Source organism: Podarcis bocagei, assembly GCF_964188305.1.
Source record: "Podarcis bocagei genome assembly, chromosome: 13".
Classification (NCBI taxonomy): Eukaryota; Metazoa; Chordata; class Lepidosauria; order Squamata; family Lacertidae; genus Podarcis; species Podarcis bocagei.
This window is the reverse complement of record NC_138138.1, coordinates 54,486,172-54,504,918: the sequence shown is the minus strand read 5'-3', so window position 1 is coordinate 54,504,918 and position 18,747 is coordinate 54,486,172. Positions and strand designations below refer to the sequence as shown.

The 18,747-nt window shown below is 48.7% G+C and overlaps 1 protein-coding gene across 1 annotated transcript; it reads right to left on the bottom strand.

Moving 5' to 3' along the window:
* Positions 1–2,688: 2,688 nt before the first annotated feature.
* On the bottom strand, positions 2,689–18,533 carry ELP5 (elongator acetyltransferase complex subunit 5). Its single transcript, XM_081168147.1, has 8 exons — positions 18,414–18,533; positions 17,224–17,284; positions 16,139–16,219; positions 13,934–14,160; positions 11,454–11,647; positions 9,242–9,352; positions 5,335–5,435; positions 2,689–3,059 (listed from the first exon to the last, which is right to left on the bottom strand). The coding sequence occupies exons 1-8, from the start codon at positions 18,463–18,465 to the stop codon at positions 2,951–2,953; spliced, it is 936 nt and encodes a 311-aa protein (XP_081024273.1). The 5' UTR covers positions 18,466–18,533; the 3' UTR covers positions 2,689–2,950.
* Positions 18,534–18,747: the final 214 nt, after the last annotated feature.

Below are 18,747 nucleotides of genomic sequence, written 5' to 3'. Positions count from 1 at the left end.
TGACGGTCGCTACCGGCTTTAGGGGGGAAGCGCTCCCCCCCTCCCCCGCCGCCGACCGTAGTCCTCTTCTTCGGTCCGCTTCCGGGGCAACCGACCCAGCGCCACAGACTGCTTCCGGGGGCGCGCGGCCGCGTCCAATCAGAAGCCGAGGGAGACGCAGCCACGGCGCCGAGGAGCGCACTGCGCCTGCGTCGAAGCGCTGGAGGAGACGGTTAAGTAGCGGGAGTTGGAGCGTGTGGCGGTGGGGGAAGAGGCATGCGCGAGGACACAGCCGCGCATGCGGCCAAGGTTGGGGGTCTGCGTTGCGCACGCGCGAAACGAGAAACTTAGAACACACCGCCAGCTGAAGGGGGGGAAAAACACGAGGGTGAAGTGAGCAGGCGCGGGCTGATTAGAGTCTTCGGGTCTGAGCATGCGCTGAACGACCGGGGAGGGCGAACACAACAGGGAGGAAACGGCGCATGCGTGAGGAACCAAGACGCTCGCTTGCTACTAGATGTATAGCCTTAGACCTACACGCAGAGGGTTGCTTCCGGGCTCAACATACATTTTATATATATATAAAATACACACACACACACACACACAAAAATAAATTATTTGAAAAGTATTTGTGGAGATCAGACGACGTTTGTAGGTTTGCAAGAAGTTTTGTGAGGAGTATTATTGGAAGTATTGCAAAATTGGAGAAGGGGAAGGCTGATTTGTTAAGAGATGTAAAGGCAATATAAAGTTAAGAAATGCATAAGTGGTTAAAACGGTGGATCATCAGAGGTGCTGATGGAAGTCTAGAAAGATTGTATAAATGATAAGTTTTGTGGTACATTTTATAATTTATATGTTAAAATTAATTTAAAAAATCGCAGCTGTGATTGGGCACGGGCGCGAGGAGATTGCAGCCAGAGTGCCCCACTCAGGTCTTGTTGTGCTTGGCAAATGTATTTTTGCTTTTCTTTTTCAAATATAGGTTTGAAGATGGGGCTGGACTGGTCCTCTGTCCTCGCCCAGGCTTCCCACCCCCCTCCTGCTACTTAACCACCACCCCCAGCATAATCCTCCTTTAAAGCCATCCAGATTGGTGGCCATTGCTGCATCCAGTGGCAGGGAGTTCCGTAGTTTAACTCCACGCTGCGTGAAGAAGCAATTTTTCCCCCAGGTACAAACACTGTGTCCAAAAAGGTGGTGGGCTTTTCGTGGTAGGAGGAGGGTCCACACATGACTCCTAGGGCAGCCCAGATTAGAAGGTAGCAGGTGTTCTTGCAAAGGCGAAGAATTCGAATTAGAAGAATCTGACTGCGGCACCAGGAAGGTTAAATGCACCTGCACTGGGTTGTCAAAAAAGGAAGCGGGTTGTCAAAAAAGGAAGCGAAAACAGGCAGCTTTCAGAAAGAAACCACACTTCTTTGAAAGCAAGTGAGTCTGTCTGAACATAAGGAACTCCCTGCCACTAGAGAGTCAGCCTCTGCCTTCTGTGCCAACTTTCAAATCTCTGCTGAAAACCAATTCTATTTTGCCAGGCCAAGGCAGGCAGTTTTAAGAATATATCCTTCCACAATGGTTAACTGACATCTGTTTTTAACTTTTCATGGTTTTACTGGATGGCTTTATGTTTTTATTGCTGCAAACCATTTTGATATATTGTATACAGTGGTATACGAATAATTTTATAAAAAGGAACATCCAAAACATTTATAAAGTAAGGCTGCCATACGCCCTGGATTTCCTGGACATATCCAGGATTCACCCGTCGGAAATAGTGTCTGATTTTCGAAAATCGTTTTTAAAAGTCCATGAAAACCCGGGTGGAAGGCAACCCATGCCAGAAGTGTTGATTTTTTTGCAAATTTCCTATTATAAAGGAGCATAGCTTCATAACTTTGACAACATGCTAGAACAGAATTTATTTTTAGTTGTAAAAAAACAACAACACTGAATATTTGCCAAACAAACTAGTGTGTGAAAAATATTGAAATGGGTGTGATATATCAATTTTTCCTAAAAAATAAAAATAAATCACCAATCCATGTCCGGTTTTAAAAAAATCTTCATTTGTTTATCCTCAAAAAAACCAAACCCATGTTCTTTCCACAGAATAACTTCCTGTGTTAACCCCCTCCTCTTTGCGTACCCACAACTGGATGGGATCAGGATTGTGTCCATTTAGCATGTAAAAGAGATTGATTGTGGCAGCTCCTGCAGGAACATCCAGGACTTTCGGGGGACTTCTGTGTCTCTCCCCCACCAGGGAGGACTCCATCCTATCAGCTGTGCACATCTATTCCCAAGGCGAGGGATGATTTCCCCTTCATAGGCATAGCTGTCAACTTACAGATTTGAAAATAAGAGACCAACAGCCTCGAAAATAAGGGATCAGCAGCCAAAATAAGGGATTTTCCCAGCACAGGTATGTTCAGCTTCTGAGCCCCTCTGAGCCAAAGGCAGAAAGCCCAGCCAACAGCCAAACGAAGCCTCAAGCGGTGGTTCCCACAGCGCAGCAACCCGGCAAAGGGGATGCAGCAAGGAAAACCACCGTCCCCTCTCTGCTGGGAAGCGCTGAGCAAAGGCGAGTCCCCAGGCAACGTGGCCGATTTGATTGGCACAAGGCATGCAAGCTCCACCCCCCAGTCGTTCTCAGACTCCTTATTGGGTGAGCAACGCAGCCCAGCAACACAGCTGGAGCCTCCCTCCTCCCTGGCCGGCAGGGAGGGAGGGAGAGGAGCTGCTTCCTTTGAAACCCGGGAAATTTAAGGGACAGCATCAATAAGGGACAGCAGCGGGACACGGCGCTGGGATGAGGGACTGTCCCGCCAAATAAGGGGCGGTTGACATCTATGTTCATAGGTAGGTCCAAGGCCGATGTTCTAGTGGGAAGAAGCCAAGAGGGGCTATCCAAGATGGCGGCTTTCAATAAGGCACCAGAATGTTTCGTTCGCAGCCGACTCCCCATCTCTCACACATCCAAGTCGTCATCTGGGTCTTCTTCGTCTATGTCATCTGCAGCATCCGGCTCGTAATAAATCTTCCCTTGGCTGGTTGGCGTCTGCAGCAGAGACGACTTCCTGCGACAGGGGGAGAAATGGGGGGTTAGAAACAGGGTGGAAATGCCCGTCAGAGAACAGCCTTGCCCCCTGGGTGGTTTTGGACTCCAACTCCCATCAGCCCCTGCCAGTGCAAAATTCTAAAAATTACACAAAACATAAATCATGGCATGAACATCCAATCTCTAGTGCTGCCCAAATGTCCCAGTGGAAGCCATCTGAACACAGTCCTGTTTAAGGTAAAGAGAGCCCTGACCATTAGGTCCAGTCGTAACCGACTCTGAGGTTGCGGCGCTCATCTCGCTTTATTGGCCAAGGGAGCCGGCGTACAGCTTCCGGGTCATGTGGCCAGCATGACTAAGCCGCTTCTGGCGAACCAGAGCAGCACACGGAAACACCGTTCACCTTCCCGCCGGAGCGGTACCTATTTATCTACTTGCACTTCATGCTTTCGATTTGCTAGGTGGGCAGGAGCAGGGACCGAGCAACGGGAGCTCACCCCGTCGCAGGGATTCGAACCACCGACCTTCTGATCGGCAAGTCCTAGGCTCTGTGGTTTAACCCACAGCGCCACCCACGTCCCATGCAGCCCTGTTTAGGGAAGCTTTTAATGTTTGATGCATTACAGTAGTGCCCCGCAAGACGAATGCCTCGCAAGACGAAAAACGCGCAAGACGAAAGAGTTTTCCGTTTTTTGAGTCGTTCTGCAAGACAAATTTCCCTATGGGCTTGCTTCGCAAGACGAAATGTCTTGCGAGTTCTTGCGAGTTTGTTTCCTTTTTCTTAGAGCCACTAAGCCGCTAATAGCCGCTAAGCCGCTAATAGCCATGCTTCGCAAGACGAAAAAACCGCGAGACGAAGAGACTCGCGGAACGGATTAATTTCGTCTTGCAAGGCACCACTGTACTGTATTTTAATATTTTGTTGGAAGCCGCCCAGAGTGGCTGGGGAATGGGCAGGATATAAATAAATTATTATTATTATTATTAGGGAGTTGCAGCCATAGGCATCCAATTTTTTTTACAAAGAGTAAGGTCCCGTCTGCGCTATATATTTAAAGCCATTTTGTACCACTTTAAACAGTCATGGCTTCCACCCCAGGGAATCCTGGGAACTGTGTTTGGTCCAGGGTGCTGAGAGTTGCCAGGAAACCCTCCTGTTCTGCTCGGAGAGCTGCAATTCACAGAGTGGTTTTAACAGTCTATCCCTCTTTCCCAGGGAATTCTGGGAAACTAAGTCTGAGAGGGGAAGTTGGGGGTCTCCTAACGTTAGACTACAACATTAAATACAGTTTAAAACAATTTAGAATCACAGAAATAAGGCGGGTCATGAAAACATACACCTCAAGGGGGTCACAGAAGGCCTGTGCAAAGAAGAGCGCCCGGAAGCTTAATAGTGAAGTTGCCAGAAGCACCTCTGTGGGGAAGGATTTCCACAAGGAGTTCCACAACTTAGGGGCCACCACAGAGAAGGCCTTCTCATAGGCTGCTGTTCCCACTCCACAAACCTCTGAGGGTGATGGAATAACCAAGGGGGCTCTCTCCTCAGCACCTGAGAGGGACCGCAGGGGTGGCCTGTCAGGTATCGAGGCCCGAGTTTGAGTTCTGTAAGCTTTTTGCATTAAATACAGCCCAGATGCACCCAGCAGACTTGAAAAGCAAACACGCAGACAGCTATGTCTGGGTCATAGCTGTCAACTTACAAATTTGAAAATAAGGGACCAACAGTCTCAATAATAAGGGATCAGCAGCCAAAATAAGGGATTTTCCCAGCACAAGGTATGTTCAGCTTCTGAGCCAAAGGCAGAAAGCCCAGCCAGCAGCCAAACGAAGTCTCAAGCGGTGGTTCCCACAGCGCAGCAACCCGGCAAAGGGATACAGCAGCAAGGAAAACCACTGTCACCTCTCCGCTGGGAAGCGCTGAGCAAAGGCGAGTCCCCAGGCAAGGCGGCCGATTTGATTGGCACAAGGCATGCAAGCTCCACCCCCAGGCGTTCTCAGACTCCTTATTGGGTGAGCAATGCAGCCAAGCAACGCAGTTGGAGCCTCCCTCCTCCCTGGCCGGCAGGGAGGGAGGGAGAGGAGCTGCTTCCTTTGAAACCCGGGAAATTTAAGAGACATCTTCCAGCGGGACACGGTGCTAGAATAAGGGAATTTCCCACCATATAAGGGACAGTTGACAGCTATGGTATGGGTAGGCTTTTAAGGTTTTTAATTGGGCTGTGAAAGCAAGACAAAGACACTTGGCAAATATTGACAACAATAAATCCACCTCACCCCCCAATCGAAGGACTTACTTTTCGTCACTGAACTGATACGGGAGAGGGACAGACTCCTTGGCCCGGCGCTCAGCCTCCGACAGGCGCAGGTTAAAGGTCAAGTTGGCGGCTGGGTCGGCCTGAGAGGGGAAGAAGCCCAGTCAATACCAGCAGGAGGGGGAGATTTGACAGCAAAGCGATGGGACAGCTGCTATGAATCTCAGCCTTGGAACAGGTGAAATGGGTACAAATTTAATGGGCAGAAGGCAGGATCCAGGTGGGCCTGAAACCCTAGCCAAGATGGACTTCTTGTTATTAAATATACCAAGAAAAGAGCACACCATGAACTCAGGCCAAAACAGTGGTACCTCAGGTTACATACGCTTCAGGTTAAATACGCTTCAGGTTGCAGACTCCGCTAACCCAGAAATAGTACCTCAGGTTAAGAACTTTGCTTCAGGATGAGAACAGAAATTGTGCTCCGGCGGCATGGCGGCAGCAGCGGGAGGCCCCATTAGCTAAAGTGGTGCTTCAGGTTAAGAACAGTTTCAGGTTAAGTACGGACCTCCGGAATGAATTAAGTACTTAACCCGAGGTACCACTGTATAAGTTTCAGTAGTGGGAGTGGTCCCTACTCGCAAATCAATAGTCAATTGTAACAAAAAGTAATCCATTCAAAAATATGTACAGTGGTGCCCCGCAAGACGAATGCCTCGCAAGACGGAAAACTCGCTAGACGAAAGGGTTTTCCGTTTTGGAGGTGCTTCGCAAAACGAATCTCCTATGGGCTTGCTTCGCAAGACGACAATGTCTTGCGAGGTCCTGCTGGTTTTTTTCCCTCCCCCCCCCCTTTTCTAAGCCACTAAGCCGCTTATCAGCTGATCTGATCAGCAGATAAGCCGCTAAAAGCCACTAATAGCGCCAATCCGCTAATCCGTCAATGGACTTGCTTCGCAAGACGAAAAAACCGCTAGACGAAGAGAATCACAGAACGGATTCTTTTCGTCTTGCGAGGCACCACTGTACTCTGACAAGGATTACAGACTCAAGTAGAGATTACAAACTCAAACTCATAAGGATATGTATATCCAATTATGGATCAGAAACCAGTACATTTATGTTAGTCCATAGTCAGATTTGATGTGAAGGTCTCAGTTTCAATCACTGAGCAGAAGTCAGAAGTCAATTATGGATCAGAAACCAGGAGAGGGCCCTGTTTCGATGTATTCACCTTCATCAGCTAATTTTTAAAGGGTTGTGTAAGTTTGAGGAATTCATATAAATATATCCTGTTATTTTCTGCGTTTGTCAGAGATAACAACTACATGTGGATAGATCAACGTCTATCTTGAGCTTTTCTGTTATCTCTGAGAAACGTAGAAAATAACAGGAATAAGGTGAATACATCGAAACAAGGCCCTGTCCTGGTTTCTGATCCATAATTGGATATACCTTACATATCCTTGAGTTTGAGTTTGTAATGTTTCCTGAATCTCCCAGCGCTCAGTTTCATTGGCCGTCCACGTATTCTAGCGTTACGAGAGGAGAAAACCTTTGCCTGAAGCCCCAGTGAGTCACTGCCAATCAGTGTAGGCAATTCTGAGCTAGATAGACCAAAAGTCTGACTCAACTCAAGGCAGGTGCCTATGTTCCAAGCAAAGAAATGAGGTTATGGAGTCCGAGCCCTGCATCTTGTTACTCCTTAAGGGCATTGGGTAGTGTAATGGGAATTGGGGTTGCTTGTGCGTAAACTGCAAACTGCTCCAAGCTGGTTGTATAGCTAAACCTTTCCCTGGTTTGACAGCCCTTACAACGCGACAGTCTCAGTCACTGGCAGAATCCGTCAGTGGGCGTTTCCTAAACTTCTTCCAACATAAAAATTCCTTGACTCCAAGTCTCCTCCTAGATTCTCTGCGCGGAAGCTTTCTGTGCAGCGTAGGCGTGCCAAGCGGAGGTCCTGTGCTCTCTCCGCTGATCTCACTGGAAGAGTCTCGGAGCCTCCCCTCCGCAGTATTCTCAGCCTCCCCTTTCTCCCTGGTGTCCCCTGGATTTCCTTCCCCAGCGGAAGCTCTCTCTCTCTCCTTGCTAGTTCCCTCCCCTGCATCATTGGAGAGTCTTACCTCTCCTCTCGCCTCTGATGGCAGTTCCCTGACAGGTAGGATTTTTGATTTTCGAATTTTACTGTCATTCATGTTTTTATACTGTATTTTATGCTGTTTTTATAATTAAGTGTTTTAAATTTGTCGTTAGCCGCCCTGAGCCCAGTTTTTGAACCGGGAAGGGCGGGGTATAAAAATAATTTATTATTATTATTATTATTATTATTATTATTATTATTATTATTATTGGAGCTCCAGCACCCAACGAGATTCCCGTCTCGTCTGCTGCCACCCCCACCTTACCATTCCTCCACTTGCAGACTCCCTGGAACAAACTGCCTGCTCGCAAGCCCCAGAGCCCACAGAACTGGATGCTTAACTACCGTATTTTTCGCTCCATAAGACACACTTTTTTCCCTCTTAAAAAGTAAGGGGAAATGTCTGTGCGTCTTATGGAGCGAATGTGTGGTCCCTGGAGCCAAATTGCCGGAGTGCGGCACGCTCTTGGGCTGCTCTTTGGTGGTGGTAGGGAGCCGCGTTGCTCTGCCGGCAGCCTCACCTTCCCCCTGCAGCCCCGGGAAGCTTTGCAGCAGCGGGAGGGCTGTGCGCCCATGCCCCATGCTCCTGGGCTGCTGAATGGGAGTAGGGGGTGCTGCTCTGCCAGCAGCCTGCCCTTTCTCCTCAAGCTTTGGAGCAGCAGGCAGGCTGTTCGCTGAGAGAGGGGAGGAAGAGGACGGAGAGGAGGGGGACCAAGAAGCTGGGTTAAGGGAGACCAGGTACCGTAGGTTGCCGTGAGTGGAGAGTCATGGTAGAGGGCAAAGGAGAGGGAGCAGGGAAGGGGAGAAATTGCAGACGTCACCGAATCCGAGATTTGGGAGAAGAAACAATGGAAGAGGGCTGGAAAAAATTCAAGGGCTATTTACAAAAACAATATAAGTTGTATGGATGTTAAGAAGTTGCATGATCCAGAAAAGTACGGCTCCAGTAATTTGATTTTGAGAAACAGAAAATTAAGTTATAAGTAAGAAAAGGTCAAAATTTAAAGTAATATTATGTTTAATTTAAGGTACAAATAACTGACAAAAATTACTTTAAATTTAGGATATAACACTTGAAAAGTACAAAATACGGTATGAAACAAGGTAATAATTTGCTGTATTTTTTATTACAAAGAATGCAGGGTAAGGGAGATGCGAGGAGGTCCAGTTAGTTATATAAAAAATGTTTTGAACAGTTGGGTTTCTTCTTTTTATGTTTTTTTTCCTATATTGTTTGTTGGTGTAATTGTATTTGGGTTTTTTTTGTTTGTTATCTTTTTGGTGAAGGGATTTTGTGTGTTTATTCTTTATTTTGTGTTTGAAAACTTAATAAAATATTTTATTTAAAAAAAAAATTTGCAGACGTCACCTGAGGAGTTCGGGTGAAAGGGATGGAGAGGAGGAGGCTGGAAAAGGGGGCTTTCACGCGAAGATGGTATTTTACATGAAGATAGCGAAGAAAGTGATGTCAGTGATTGTGAGCAACTGAGCTTCAGAAATTCTGACTCTAGCAGTGAGGAGTTCTTGGGGTTCACAGAAGACTAGAAGAGTACTCAAATCTTAAAGTCTCTCTTCATTTGTTAATGACAGTGACGATGGTTCTTAATGCCACTGTTGACTGCTGTTCACTTTACATGGCTGTAATATGATTCTGATATACCGGTTGTTTATTAAATACGGTAGTTTATACAACATTTGATTCAGAATATTTTTTTCCTGTTTTCCTCCTCTAAAAACTAGGTGTGTCTTATGGTCGGGTGTGTCTTATGGAGCGAAAAATACGGTAAATAAGCAAGCAAGGTCACCTACCGTAGGCAAAGCTTTGCCATCTTCTGGACGGTCCCCTTCGGAAACGCCGTCCCGTGGCAGCTCGCCAAGGTGCTTCAGGAGAAAACCCGGAAGGAGCATAAAGCGTTCTTTCTGGGAGGGAGCAAAAGAGGGGTGAGGGGTGTCAGGAGCAGGTCAGCAATAAATCACACCTAGTAAGGGAAGTTAACTCTTGGTGCAAGGAAACCGGGTCTTCTCAGGAGGCAGGATTTACGCCTTGTCAGGTGCGGGTGTGGTTGCTCGAGAGTAAACAGGCAAGACTCCGACCTGTCTTTTCCAGGCTTTATTCTTGGTGCAAACTATTTACAGTGCAGAGCGTCATAAGTTCATGTCTGGCTCAATCGCTAGCAGAATCTGGGAGTGGGCGATCCTATTTATTTATTTATTTATTTATTTTTTGTACCCCGCCCATCCGGCTGGGTTTCCGCAGCCACTCTGGGCGGCTTCCACAGAGACCAAAAATACACTAAAATGTCACACTTTAAAAACTTCCCTGAACAGGGCTGCCTTAAGATGTCTTCTGAATGTCAGGTAGTTGTTTATCGCTTTGACATCTGATGGGAGGGCGTTCCACAGGGCGGGCGCCACCACCGAGAAGGCCCTCTGCCTGGTTCCCTGTAGCTTTGCTTCTCGCAATGAGGGAACCGCCAGAAAGCCCTTGGCGCTGGACCTCAGTGTCTGGGCTGAACGATGGGGGTGGAGACGCTCCTTCAGGTATACTGGGCCGAGGCCGTTTAGGGCTTTCAAGGTCAACACCAACATTCTGAATTGTGTTCGGAAACGTACTGGGAGCCAATGTAGGCTTTCAAGACCGGTGTTATGTGGTCTCGGCGGCCGCCCCCAGTCACCAGTCTAGCTGCCGCGTTCTGGATTAGTTGTAGTTTCCAGGTCACCTTCAAAGGTAGCCCCACATAAAGCGTATTGCAGTAATCCAAGCGGGAGATAACCAGAGCACGCACCACTCTGCCGAGACAGTCTGTGGGCAGGGAGGGTCTCATCCTGCTTACCAGGTGGAGTTGGTAGACAGCTGCCTTGGACACAGAACTGACCTGCGCCTCCATGGACCGGTGTGAGTCCAAAATGAATCCCAGGCTGCGCACCTGGTCCTTCAGGGGCACAGTTACCCCATTCAGGACCAGGGAGTCCTCCACACATGCCCGCCTCCTGTCCCCCCAAAACAGTACTTCTGTCTTGTCAGGATTCAACCTCAATCCATTAGCCGCCATCCATCCTCCAACCGCCTCCAGACACTCACACAGGACCTTCACCGCCTTCACTGGTTCTGATTTGAAAGAGAGGTGGAGCTGGGTATCATCTGCATATTGATGGACACCCAGCCCAAACCCCCTGATGATCTCTCCCAGCGGCTTCATATAGATGTTAAAAAGCATGGGGGTCCTTGTATCTCCCCCAGCCTTTTCCTTCCCTCCCTGCGCCGAAGCTTACTGCGCCAAATGGGTGCTGGCAGGGACGTACTTCCCCCCTCTCCGGTTTGCTCAGGCTCGGTGTTGAGGCTCTCCCTAGCATCCCCTGGTCCCTGCACCTCTTCAGACCTCACCTGGAGTACTGTGTCCAGTTCTGGGCACCACAGTTCAAGAAGGACACTGACCAACTGGAACGTGTCCAGAGGAGGGCAACCAAAATGGTCAAAGGCCTGGAAACGATGCCTTATGAGGAACGGCTAAGGGAGCTGGGCATGTTTAGCCTGGAGAAGAGGAGGTTAAGGGGTGATATGACAGCCATGTTCAAATATATAAAAGGATGTCACATAGAGGAGGGAGAAAGGTTGTTTTCTGCTGCTCCAGAGAAGCGGACACGGAGCAATGGATCCAAACTACAAGAAAGAAGATTCCACCTAAACATTAGGAAGAACTTCCTGACAGTAAGAGCTGTTTGACAGTGGAATTTGCTGCCAAGGAGTGTGGTGGAGTCTCCTGCTTTGGAGGTCTTTAAGCAGAGGCTTGACAACCATATGTCAGGAGTGCTCTGATGGTGTTTCCTGCTTGGCAGGGGGTTGGACTCGATGGCCCTTGGGGTCTCTTCCAACTCTAGGATTTTATGATTCACTGGAGGAGGGGCTTTCCTCCTCACCGGAGGGAGGAACTGCTTCGCAAGATTTTTGGAGGCTCCCTGTAACACAATTCCACTCCCCAGGCACATTCCGCCTCCCCGTCTGACACCCGGCCAGCCTCACCTTCCGCAGCACTTTGCCACCTTTCTTCCTGTGCAACGTGACGGCGACTCGGAGAGCCTCGTCCCCCTGGCACACATTCCACGGCGCCGGCTCCAGAGCCACCACAACGCGAGCCAAGGCATGCAAGGCTTCTAATTGTCCACGATGGTGTAAGTCCCCATGGACGAGGGTCACCAGCCGGGCAATTTTCAGACCTGCAGAAGATCAGAAAATGTTGGGAAAGCCAAGAGACCCATCACGTCAGCACGATAGCCTTTTCCCCCCCTTGTTAATATATTTTTATTAAAGATTTCTTAGTTTACAAAAATGCATGCGTCGTCTCCTTTTTCAAGTTGTGTTTTCTACAAATCAGTTTCATTTGTTGAGAGACATTGGTGTTACATACAGTGTTAGACAGGGCTCAGCAAACTTTTTCAGCAGGGGGCCGGTCCACTGTCCCTCAGACCTTGTGGTGGACCGGACTATATTTTGAAGGGGGGGATGAACGAATTCCTATGCCCCACAAATAACCCAGAGATGCATTTTAAATAAGAGCACACATTCTACTTATGTAAAAACACGCTGATTCCCGGACTGTCTGTGGGCTGGATTGAGAAGGCAACTGGGCCAGATCCGGCCCCCGGGCCTTTGGTTGCCTACCCATGGGTTAAGAAGAAAAGAGGGGGAGGGGGAATGGTGAGTAGGGTGGGGTCAGGTAGTTATGCTGCTTTTCGTCTACTTAGTATATGTGTGGGGTTTTGTGTCAGCGTTACTTCTGTGGGTTCTCTTACTATTCGCTTGTTGTATTTCCTTGGTGGTGAGAGAGGTTGGGGGTGGCTTATGGGGTGGCTGGTTGTCTTTGGTTGGCTGTAGTGAGATTTGTTTTGTGTGACAGCAGGGTCTGTGTGTGTGTGTGTGTGTATTTTTGAATCGGGTTAGCCAGATTGATTTGTATGTTGTTGGTGGATTCTTGTTGTCTTGTTGGGCTGTTTATGTGAGAAAGGGGAACCATACCGGGGTGAAGGCATCTTCTTCTATTTGGCCCCGTGTCAGTTTCAGTTTATTCATAGCTGTCAACTTTTCCCTTTTCTTGTGAGGAATCCTATTCGCAATAAGGGAATTTCCCTTAAAAAAAAGGGGGAAAGTTGCCAGCAATGGTTTATTGGTTAGTTTTTTCTAATACAGTGGTGCCTCGCAAGACGAAAAGAATCCGTTCTGTGATTCTCTTCATCTAGCGGTTTTTTCATCTTGTGAAGCAAGCCCATTGAAGGATTAGCGGATTAACGCTATTAGCGGCTTATCTGCTGATCGGATCAGCTGATAAGCGGCTTAGAAAAAGGGGGGGGGAAACCAGCAGGAACTCGAAAGACATTGTCGTCTTGCGAAGCAAGCCCATAGGAAATTCGTTTTGCGAAGCACCTCCAAAACGGAAAACTCTTTCGTCTAGCGAGTTTTCCGTCTTGCGAGGCATTCGTCTTGCGGGGCACCACTGTATTAGATACCATTGGTCCTGACAGGTCTCCCCAGTGTCTGGCTATGATGTTTATGGCTGCTGAGAGTAGGTGGGTTACGAGCTCTTTATGATGTGAGTGAGCGTTATTATCTTGGGAGATGTTTAGTAGAGCGCAGCAGCCTTATGACTCCCCCAAAGACCTCAGCGATCAGGCAGGGATATAAGGGAGCAGGCCGAGGTATCCTGGACCCAAAGTTGTTAAGGGCCTTGTAAATGCATACGAGAAAATTAACGTCAGAAGAGTCCTGCTGGATCAGGCCAAGGGCTGATCTAGCCAAGCACTCTGTTCTCAGAGTGGCCAATTGGGTGCCCATTATGGAAAACCTGCAAGCAGGATTCGATCACAAAAGCAGCCCCCTGCCCTCTTGTGGTTTCCAGCAATTGGAATTTAGGGGCGTTGACTGTGGAGACAGAACGCAGCCGTCATGGCTAGTAAGCTTTGACAGCCCCCTCCGCCATGAATCTGCCCAACCCTCTTTTAAAGCTACCCTTGATGTCGACAAAGGTCCGTATAGTTCAAGCTCTGGTTTTCCCAGTAGTGATGTATGGAGGTGAGAGCTGGACCATCAAGAAGGCTGATCGCCGAAGAATGGATGCTTTTGAATTATGGTGCTGGAGGAGACTCTTGAGAGTCCCATGGACTGCAAGAAGATCAAACCACTCGATCCTGAAGGAAATCAGCCCTGAGTGCTCACTGGAAGGACAGATCCTGAAGCTGAGGCTCCAAGACTTTGGCCACCTCATGAGAAGACTCCCTGGAAAAGACCCTGATGTTGGGAAAGATGGAGGGCGCAAGGAGAAGGGGACGACGGAGGACGAGATGGTTGGACAGTATTCTCGAAGCTACCAGCATGAGTCTGACCAAACTGCGGGAGGCAGTGGAAGACAGGAGGGCCTGGCGTGCTCTGGTCCACGGGGTCACGAAGAGGCGGACACGACTAAACGACTAAACAACAAGGCTTCCTTGAAAACATCCCCCCTCTCTCACCAGCAGCCTTTGCTCTCCTGGGCAGCTGCGGAAGGACCTGGCAGACGCCGGCAAATGGCAAACGGAGAAGCAGCCAGCTCAGCGAATCCAGCACGACCGTGACAGGGCCAGGAGATCCTGGAGTCAAGTGGCCCACCAATTCCGAGGCAGAGAAGTCTCCCAGGGTGAAGCCACGGGGCTCCCCGGCCCAGCCCAGGGGATCCCGGAAGGCATCGTGGAACCATATCCTTGGATAAAACATATTAACATATTAATCATCATCATCATAGCTCAGTTCTCCAGTTCTTTTTGGACTACAACTCCCATCATCCCTGGCTGGCAAGACCAGTGGTAAAGCATGATGGGAACTGTAGTCCGAAAACAGCTGGAGAACCTAGTTTGGGAAACGCTGGTTCAAATCTATTTACGGAAGTTTCTAAGCATTCAAGAGAAAACTCCTTAAAGCCTTAAAATTTTAATTTTTCTTTGGTCATGCATTTCAAACAAGAGCCTCTACCTCTGTCTGTACGATAAATCAGTTTAACAATTAAATCCATCGTTTATTTAATTATATATATTTGATTAAGTTTACCAACTGCATACGTTACATAATATTAATTGACACTTTAATTTGCAATATGGAAATTTAATTCAGCGTGCGGCCCGCAGGTCCTGTGTCAAAGTTCTCTGGCGGCCCACTTGGTATGGAAAGTCGGAACGCCCCATTCTAAGCAGCGTGCAATTTTTTTTTTAAAGCATGCAATGGGTAAGATCAATTGGAATTAATCACGAAAGCAGAAAGAGTTTCTAAAACTGTTCACAACATACAATTACAATATAAAAATCGCAAAATGCATTATCGAAACAGGAACGAAAATAAACAAACCAATAATTCCCCCCTCCCACAGAACATTTAAAAGAGCGACAGGTGTCAATCATCCAAAGGCCTGGTTGAAAAGGAATATCTTTACCTAAAGGTGCATAATGACGGCACCAGGTGAGGCTCCCTGGGGAGAACATCTCACAAATGGAGGGCCACTGCAGAAAAGGCCCCGTTCTCAAGTCGCCACCCTCTGGACCTCTCAAGGAGGAGGCATATGAAGAAGGGTCTCCAATGATGATTTCAGGGTCCTAGCAGTGACTCCCCTGAGGACCTTGAGGACCAGGCAGGTATTTAAGGGAGGTATCCTGGACCCAAGGCTTTGTGAATTCATTCAAGAACCTTGAACATGGCCTGGGGTCCCGGTGGAGGAAGATTGGAAGAAATTTAAAGACTACCTGCAGAAGCACTGTAAAATTAAGGAATATTGAAATGATGTTTGATTGAAAATAAGTGGTATTGGTAAAAAGATGCTTAAGAAAATGCAAATAGGGATTGACAATTGGAAGTTGATACTTATAATAGGTTAATATCTTGAGTAAGGATAAATGTTAGAGGGTAAGGATTTGCTGAATTTAATATCTGAACTGGAATACAAAATGGGAGGTGTGAGGAGGTCAAGAAACTAGTGAAGGAAATATAAGATTTGAAAATATTAATTTATTTTCTGTTTTGATTATTGGTTTTCTTCTTTGTTCTTATTCTTTTTTTTCTTCTTTTTTCTTCTGTTAACTGTTTTCTATGGTGCATTTTTTATGTGTTATGTTTTTGTAGTTTAAATTTTGGAATTTGTTTTTATTGTCTGTGAAACTTTAATATTATTTAAAAAAAAAGAAAGAACATGGCCTGGGGTCTTAGGGGCAGCCAGTGCAAGCTTTTAAGTGCTGCAGTGATGTGCTGGAAACTGTCTGTCCCATCAACAGCCCAGCCGCAGCACTTTGCATGGGCTGGAGCCTCCAGAACAGGTCCACGGGTAGCTCCACATAGAGCAGGCATGTCCAACCAGTAGATCGCGATCTACTGGTAGATCCCCGGCTGATCCCAGAAGATCGCGAGACCATTATCGATTGTGGGATTAAATAAAGTTTACCGAAAGTTAACAAATAAAAGCTGAAGAACCCTGGGCAATCCTAACCTGAAAAAGTTAGACGACTCTGGGCTCAACAACTCTGGGCAATCCACCCACCCCACGAACGCTCCTTTTTACAACAATGGGTATATCACTGCCAGTTTTTTTTATACTGGGAGTAGATTGCAGTCTCTTGGATGTGCACTAATCGGGTCTGGAGGTTGCCAGCACATGAAACACATTGGCCAGGCCATCCCAGTAGCTTTCTCACACTCACCGGGAAGTGACTTCAGGGCTGAATCCAGCTTTGAATTCTTCTTCCGGGACCTCAAAGCTGAAAACGTGAACAGATTCACCCCTAAAGGAGGAACGGAGGTGAGAGCTGATTATGCTTTTAGGGGAGAGAGAAAGGGGTCCCTTCACAGTCCAAAGCAGAAGAAATCAGAGATTGAGGGCAAGAAGATTGGGCTCCAGAGGGAGAACGTGAGCTGGTTCTAGACTTCTTTGGTGAGCCACACCTGTCTGCAAGGATCAGGGTGACATATTGTGGTTACTGAGCATCAGGAGTGGAGGGGGGGATGGAGGTGCAAATCTCATTCAGAAAGTACTCACAACTTAAAGTTTGATGTCACTAATAAGGCCATAAAGGTAAAGGTAAAGGGAGCCCTGACCATTAGGTCCAGTCGTGGCCGACTCTGGGGTTGCGGCACTCATCTCGCTTTATTGGCCGAGGGAGCCGGCGTCCAGCTTCCGGGTCATGTGGCCAGCATGACTAAGCCGCTTCTGGCGAACCAGAGCAGCGCACGGAAACGCCGTTTACCTTCCCGCCGGAGTGGTACCTATTTATCTACTTGCACTTTGACGTGCTTTGGAACTGCTAGGTTCGCAGGAGCTGGACCGAACGACGGGAGCTCACCCCGTCACAGGGATTCGAACCGCCAACCTTCTGATCGTCAAGTCCTAGGCTCTCTGGTTTAACCCACAGCGCCACCCGCATCCCTAACAGAATGCCTATTTCAGTTTGGGTACCGATTGGCGATACACCCACAATATAACAGGAAATATTATTATTACTCTAACTGAACGTTTACAGGCCACTATTCCAGAAAGCTTCACTCAGCAGTACACATGCAGAAAATGTGTGCGTGTAACACACAGTGACTGAGTACCCTCCCGCACCTCATATTTCTGGCCACTCATAAGATTCCTCCTCTCTCCTGTATATGATCTTTTGAGGATTTCCTCATGGATCTGCAGAGAGGATGGGTGCCGCCCGCCCACCCAAACCACCCCTGCCTTGTGGTGGTGGTGGCGGTGGGGAGTGGGCTAAGTCGCCAAAGTCTAAAGGTGGATTTCACCCACCTTCGGGCCGACGCTTCCACGAAACTCTTGAGGAGGGTGCGGCCCTCGCAGGTGACGGAGTCTGCAGGAGGAAAACACAGGATGAATGGAGAACAGATTGACCACCAGAAGTCTTTCAATAATAAGAATAAGAATAATTTATTCTTTGTAACCCCACCCATCTCACTGGGTTGCTTCGGCCACTCTGTGCAGCTTTCAACATAAGGTAAAATAAAGGGACCCCTGACCATTAGGTCCAGTCGTGGCCGACTCTGGGGTTGCGGAGCTCATCTCGCTTTACTGGCTGAGGGAGCCGACGTACAGCTGGTCATGTGGCCAGCATGACTAAGCTGCTTCTGGTGAACCAGAGCAGCGCACGGAAACGGCATTTACCTTCCCGCCGGAGTGGTGCCTATTTATCTACTTGCACTTTGACGTGCTTTCGAACTAATAGGTGGGCAGGAGCAGGGACCGAGCAACGGGAGCTCACCCCGTCGCAGGGAGTCCTAGGCTCTGTGGTTTAATCCACAGCGCCACCCGCGTCCCATAGCTTTCAACATATATAAAAACAAAATACAGTGGTACCTCTGGTTACGTACTTAATTCGTTCCAGAGGTCCGTTCTTAACATGAAACTGTTCTTAACCTGAAGCACCACTTTAGCTAATGGGGCCTCCTGCTGCTGCCGCACCGCCAGAGCACATTTTCTGTTCTCATCCTGAAGCAAAGTTCTTAACCTGAAGCAATATTTCTGGGTTAGCGGAGTCTGTAACCTGAAGCGTATGTAACCCGAGGTACCACTGTAAAGATTGCCTCATACACCACCTTCCCCCTTCATTCGCCTCCAGGACCCCGCTGCCTTTACTTGAATCCTCCCAGCCCACAGTTCTCACTTAACCCCCTGCCCCACACACCGTGCACCTCTGCCTTAGATCCCTGCCCCACGTCCCCTCCATTTCCATAGGAGCTATGAAGAAAAGGGGGCAGGGGGAATCGCCAAGTCCCCCCTCCCACCTCTAGGCTCCTGCTTCACTCCCACAGCAGCTGCTAACAAAGTGGCGCAAGAGACCCCCCCCTCTCCTAAACCTCACAGAATTGCAGAGTTCGAAGGGGTCCCCCATAGGTCATCTAGTCCACCCCCCTGAAAGGTGGGTCCCTGCCCCGCCCCATTCCAGTGGGGGGTTCTCCTTCTCCCCCCCCTCCCCCCCTCACCTTGGATAAGGACGAGACCCTCGGCCCCTCCGGCCACCAGCTCCCCAAGCATCCCTCCCCTGCCTCCCCCGCCCCTCTGCGCCGGCGCCTTCGTTCTCGCTCACGCCGCCCGGCGCGCTCCACTGACGTCACTGTACGGACAAGCGGGACGCAGCGCGAGAGAGCGGCCCGCGAAGGCCCTTTGTACGGAAAGGCGCTGCATGGGCGCTGCCATGTTGAGGGAGGCCTTATGAGGCTGCCGGATTGAAGTCATTGGAGGGGAATAATTCCCCTGCAAACCAGGAGACCCTCCCCGGATTTAAAATAGCTGCCGTGAACGCGGCTTGGAAACGCG

Bases quoted from the DNA above. Each gene is read 5' to 3' on its own strand.
- ELP5 (XM_081168147.1), bottom strand. From the start codon at position 18,465: ATGCTTGGGGAGCTGGTGGCCGGAGGGGCCGAGGGTCTCGTCCTTATC. The intron at 9,353-11,453 runs GTGAGGCTGGCC...GCTCCCTCCCAG, and splicing joins GTGGCAAAGTGCTGCGGAAG to AAAGAACGCTTTATGCTCCT. The intron at 3,060-5,334 runs GTAAGTCCTTCG...CCCCTGTCGCAG, and splicing joins TATCAGTTCAGTGACGAAAA to GAAGTCGTCTCTGCTGCAGA.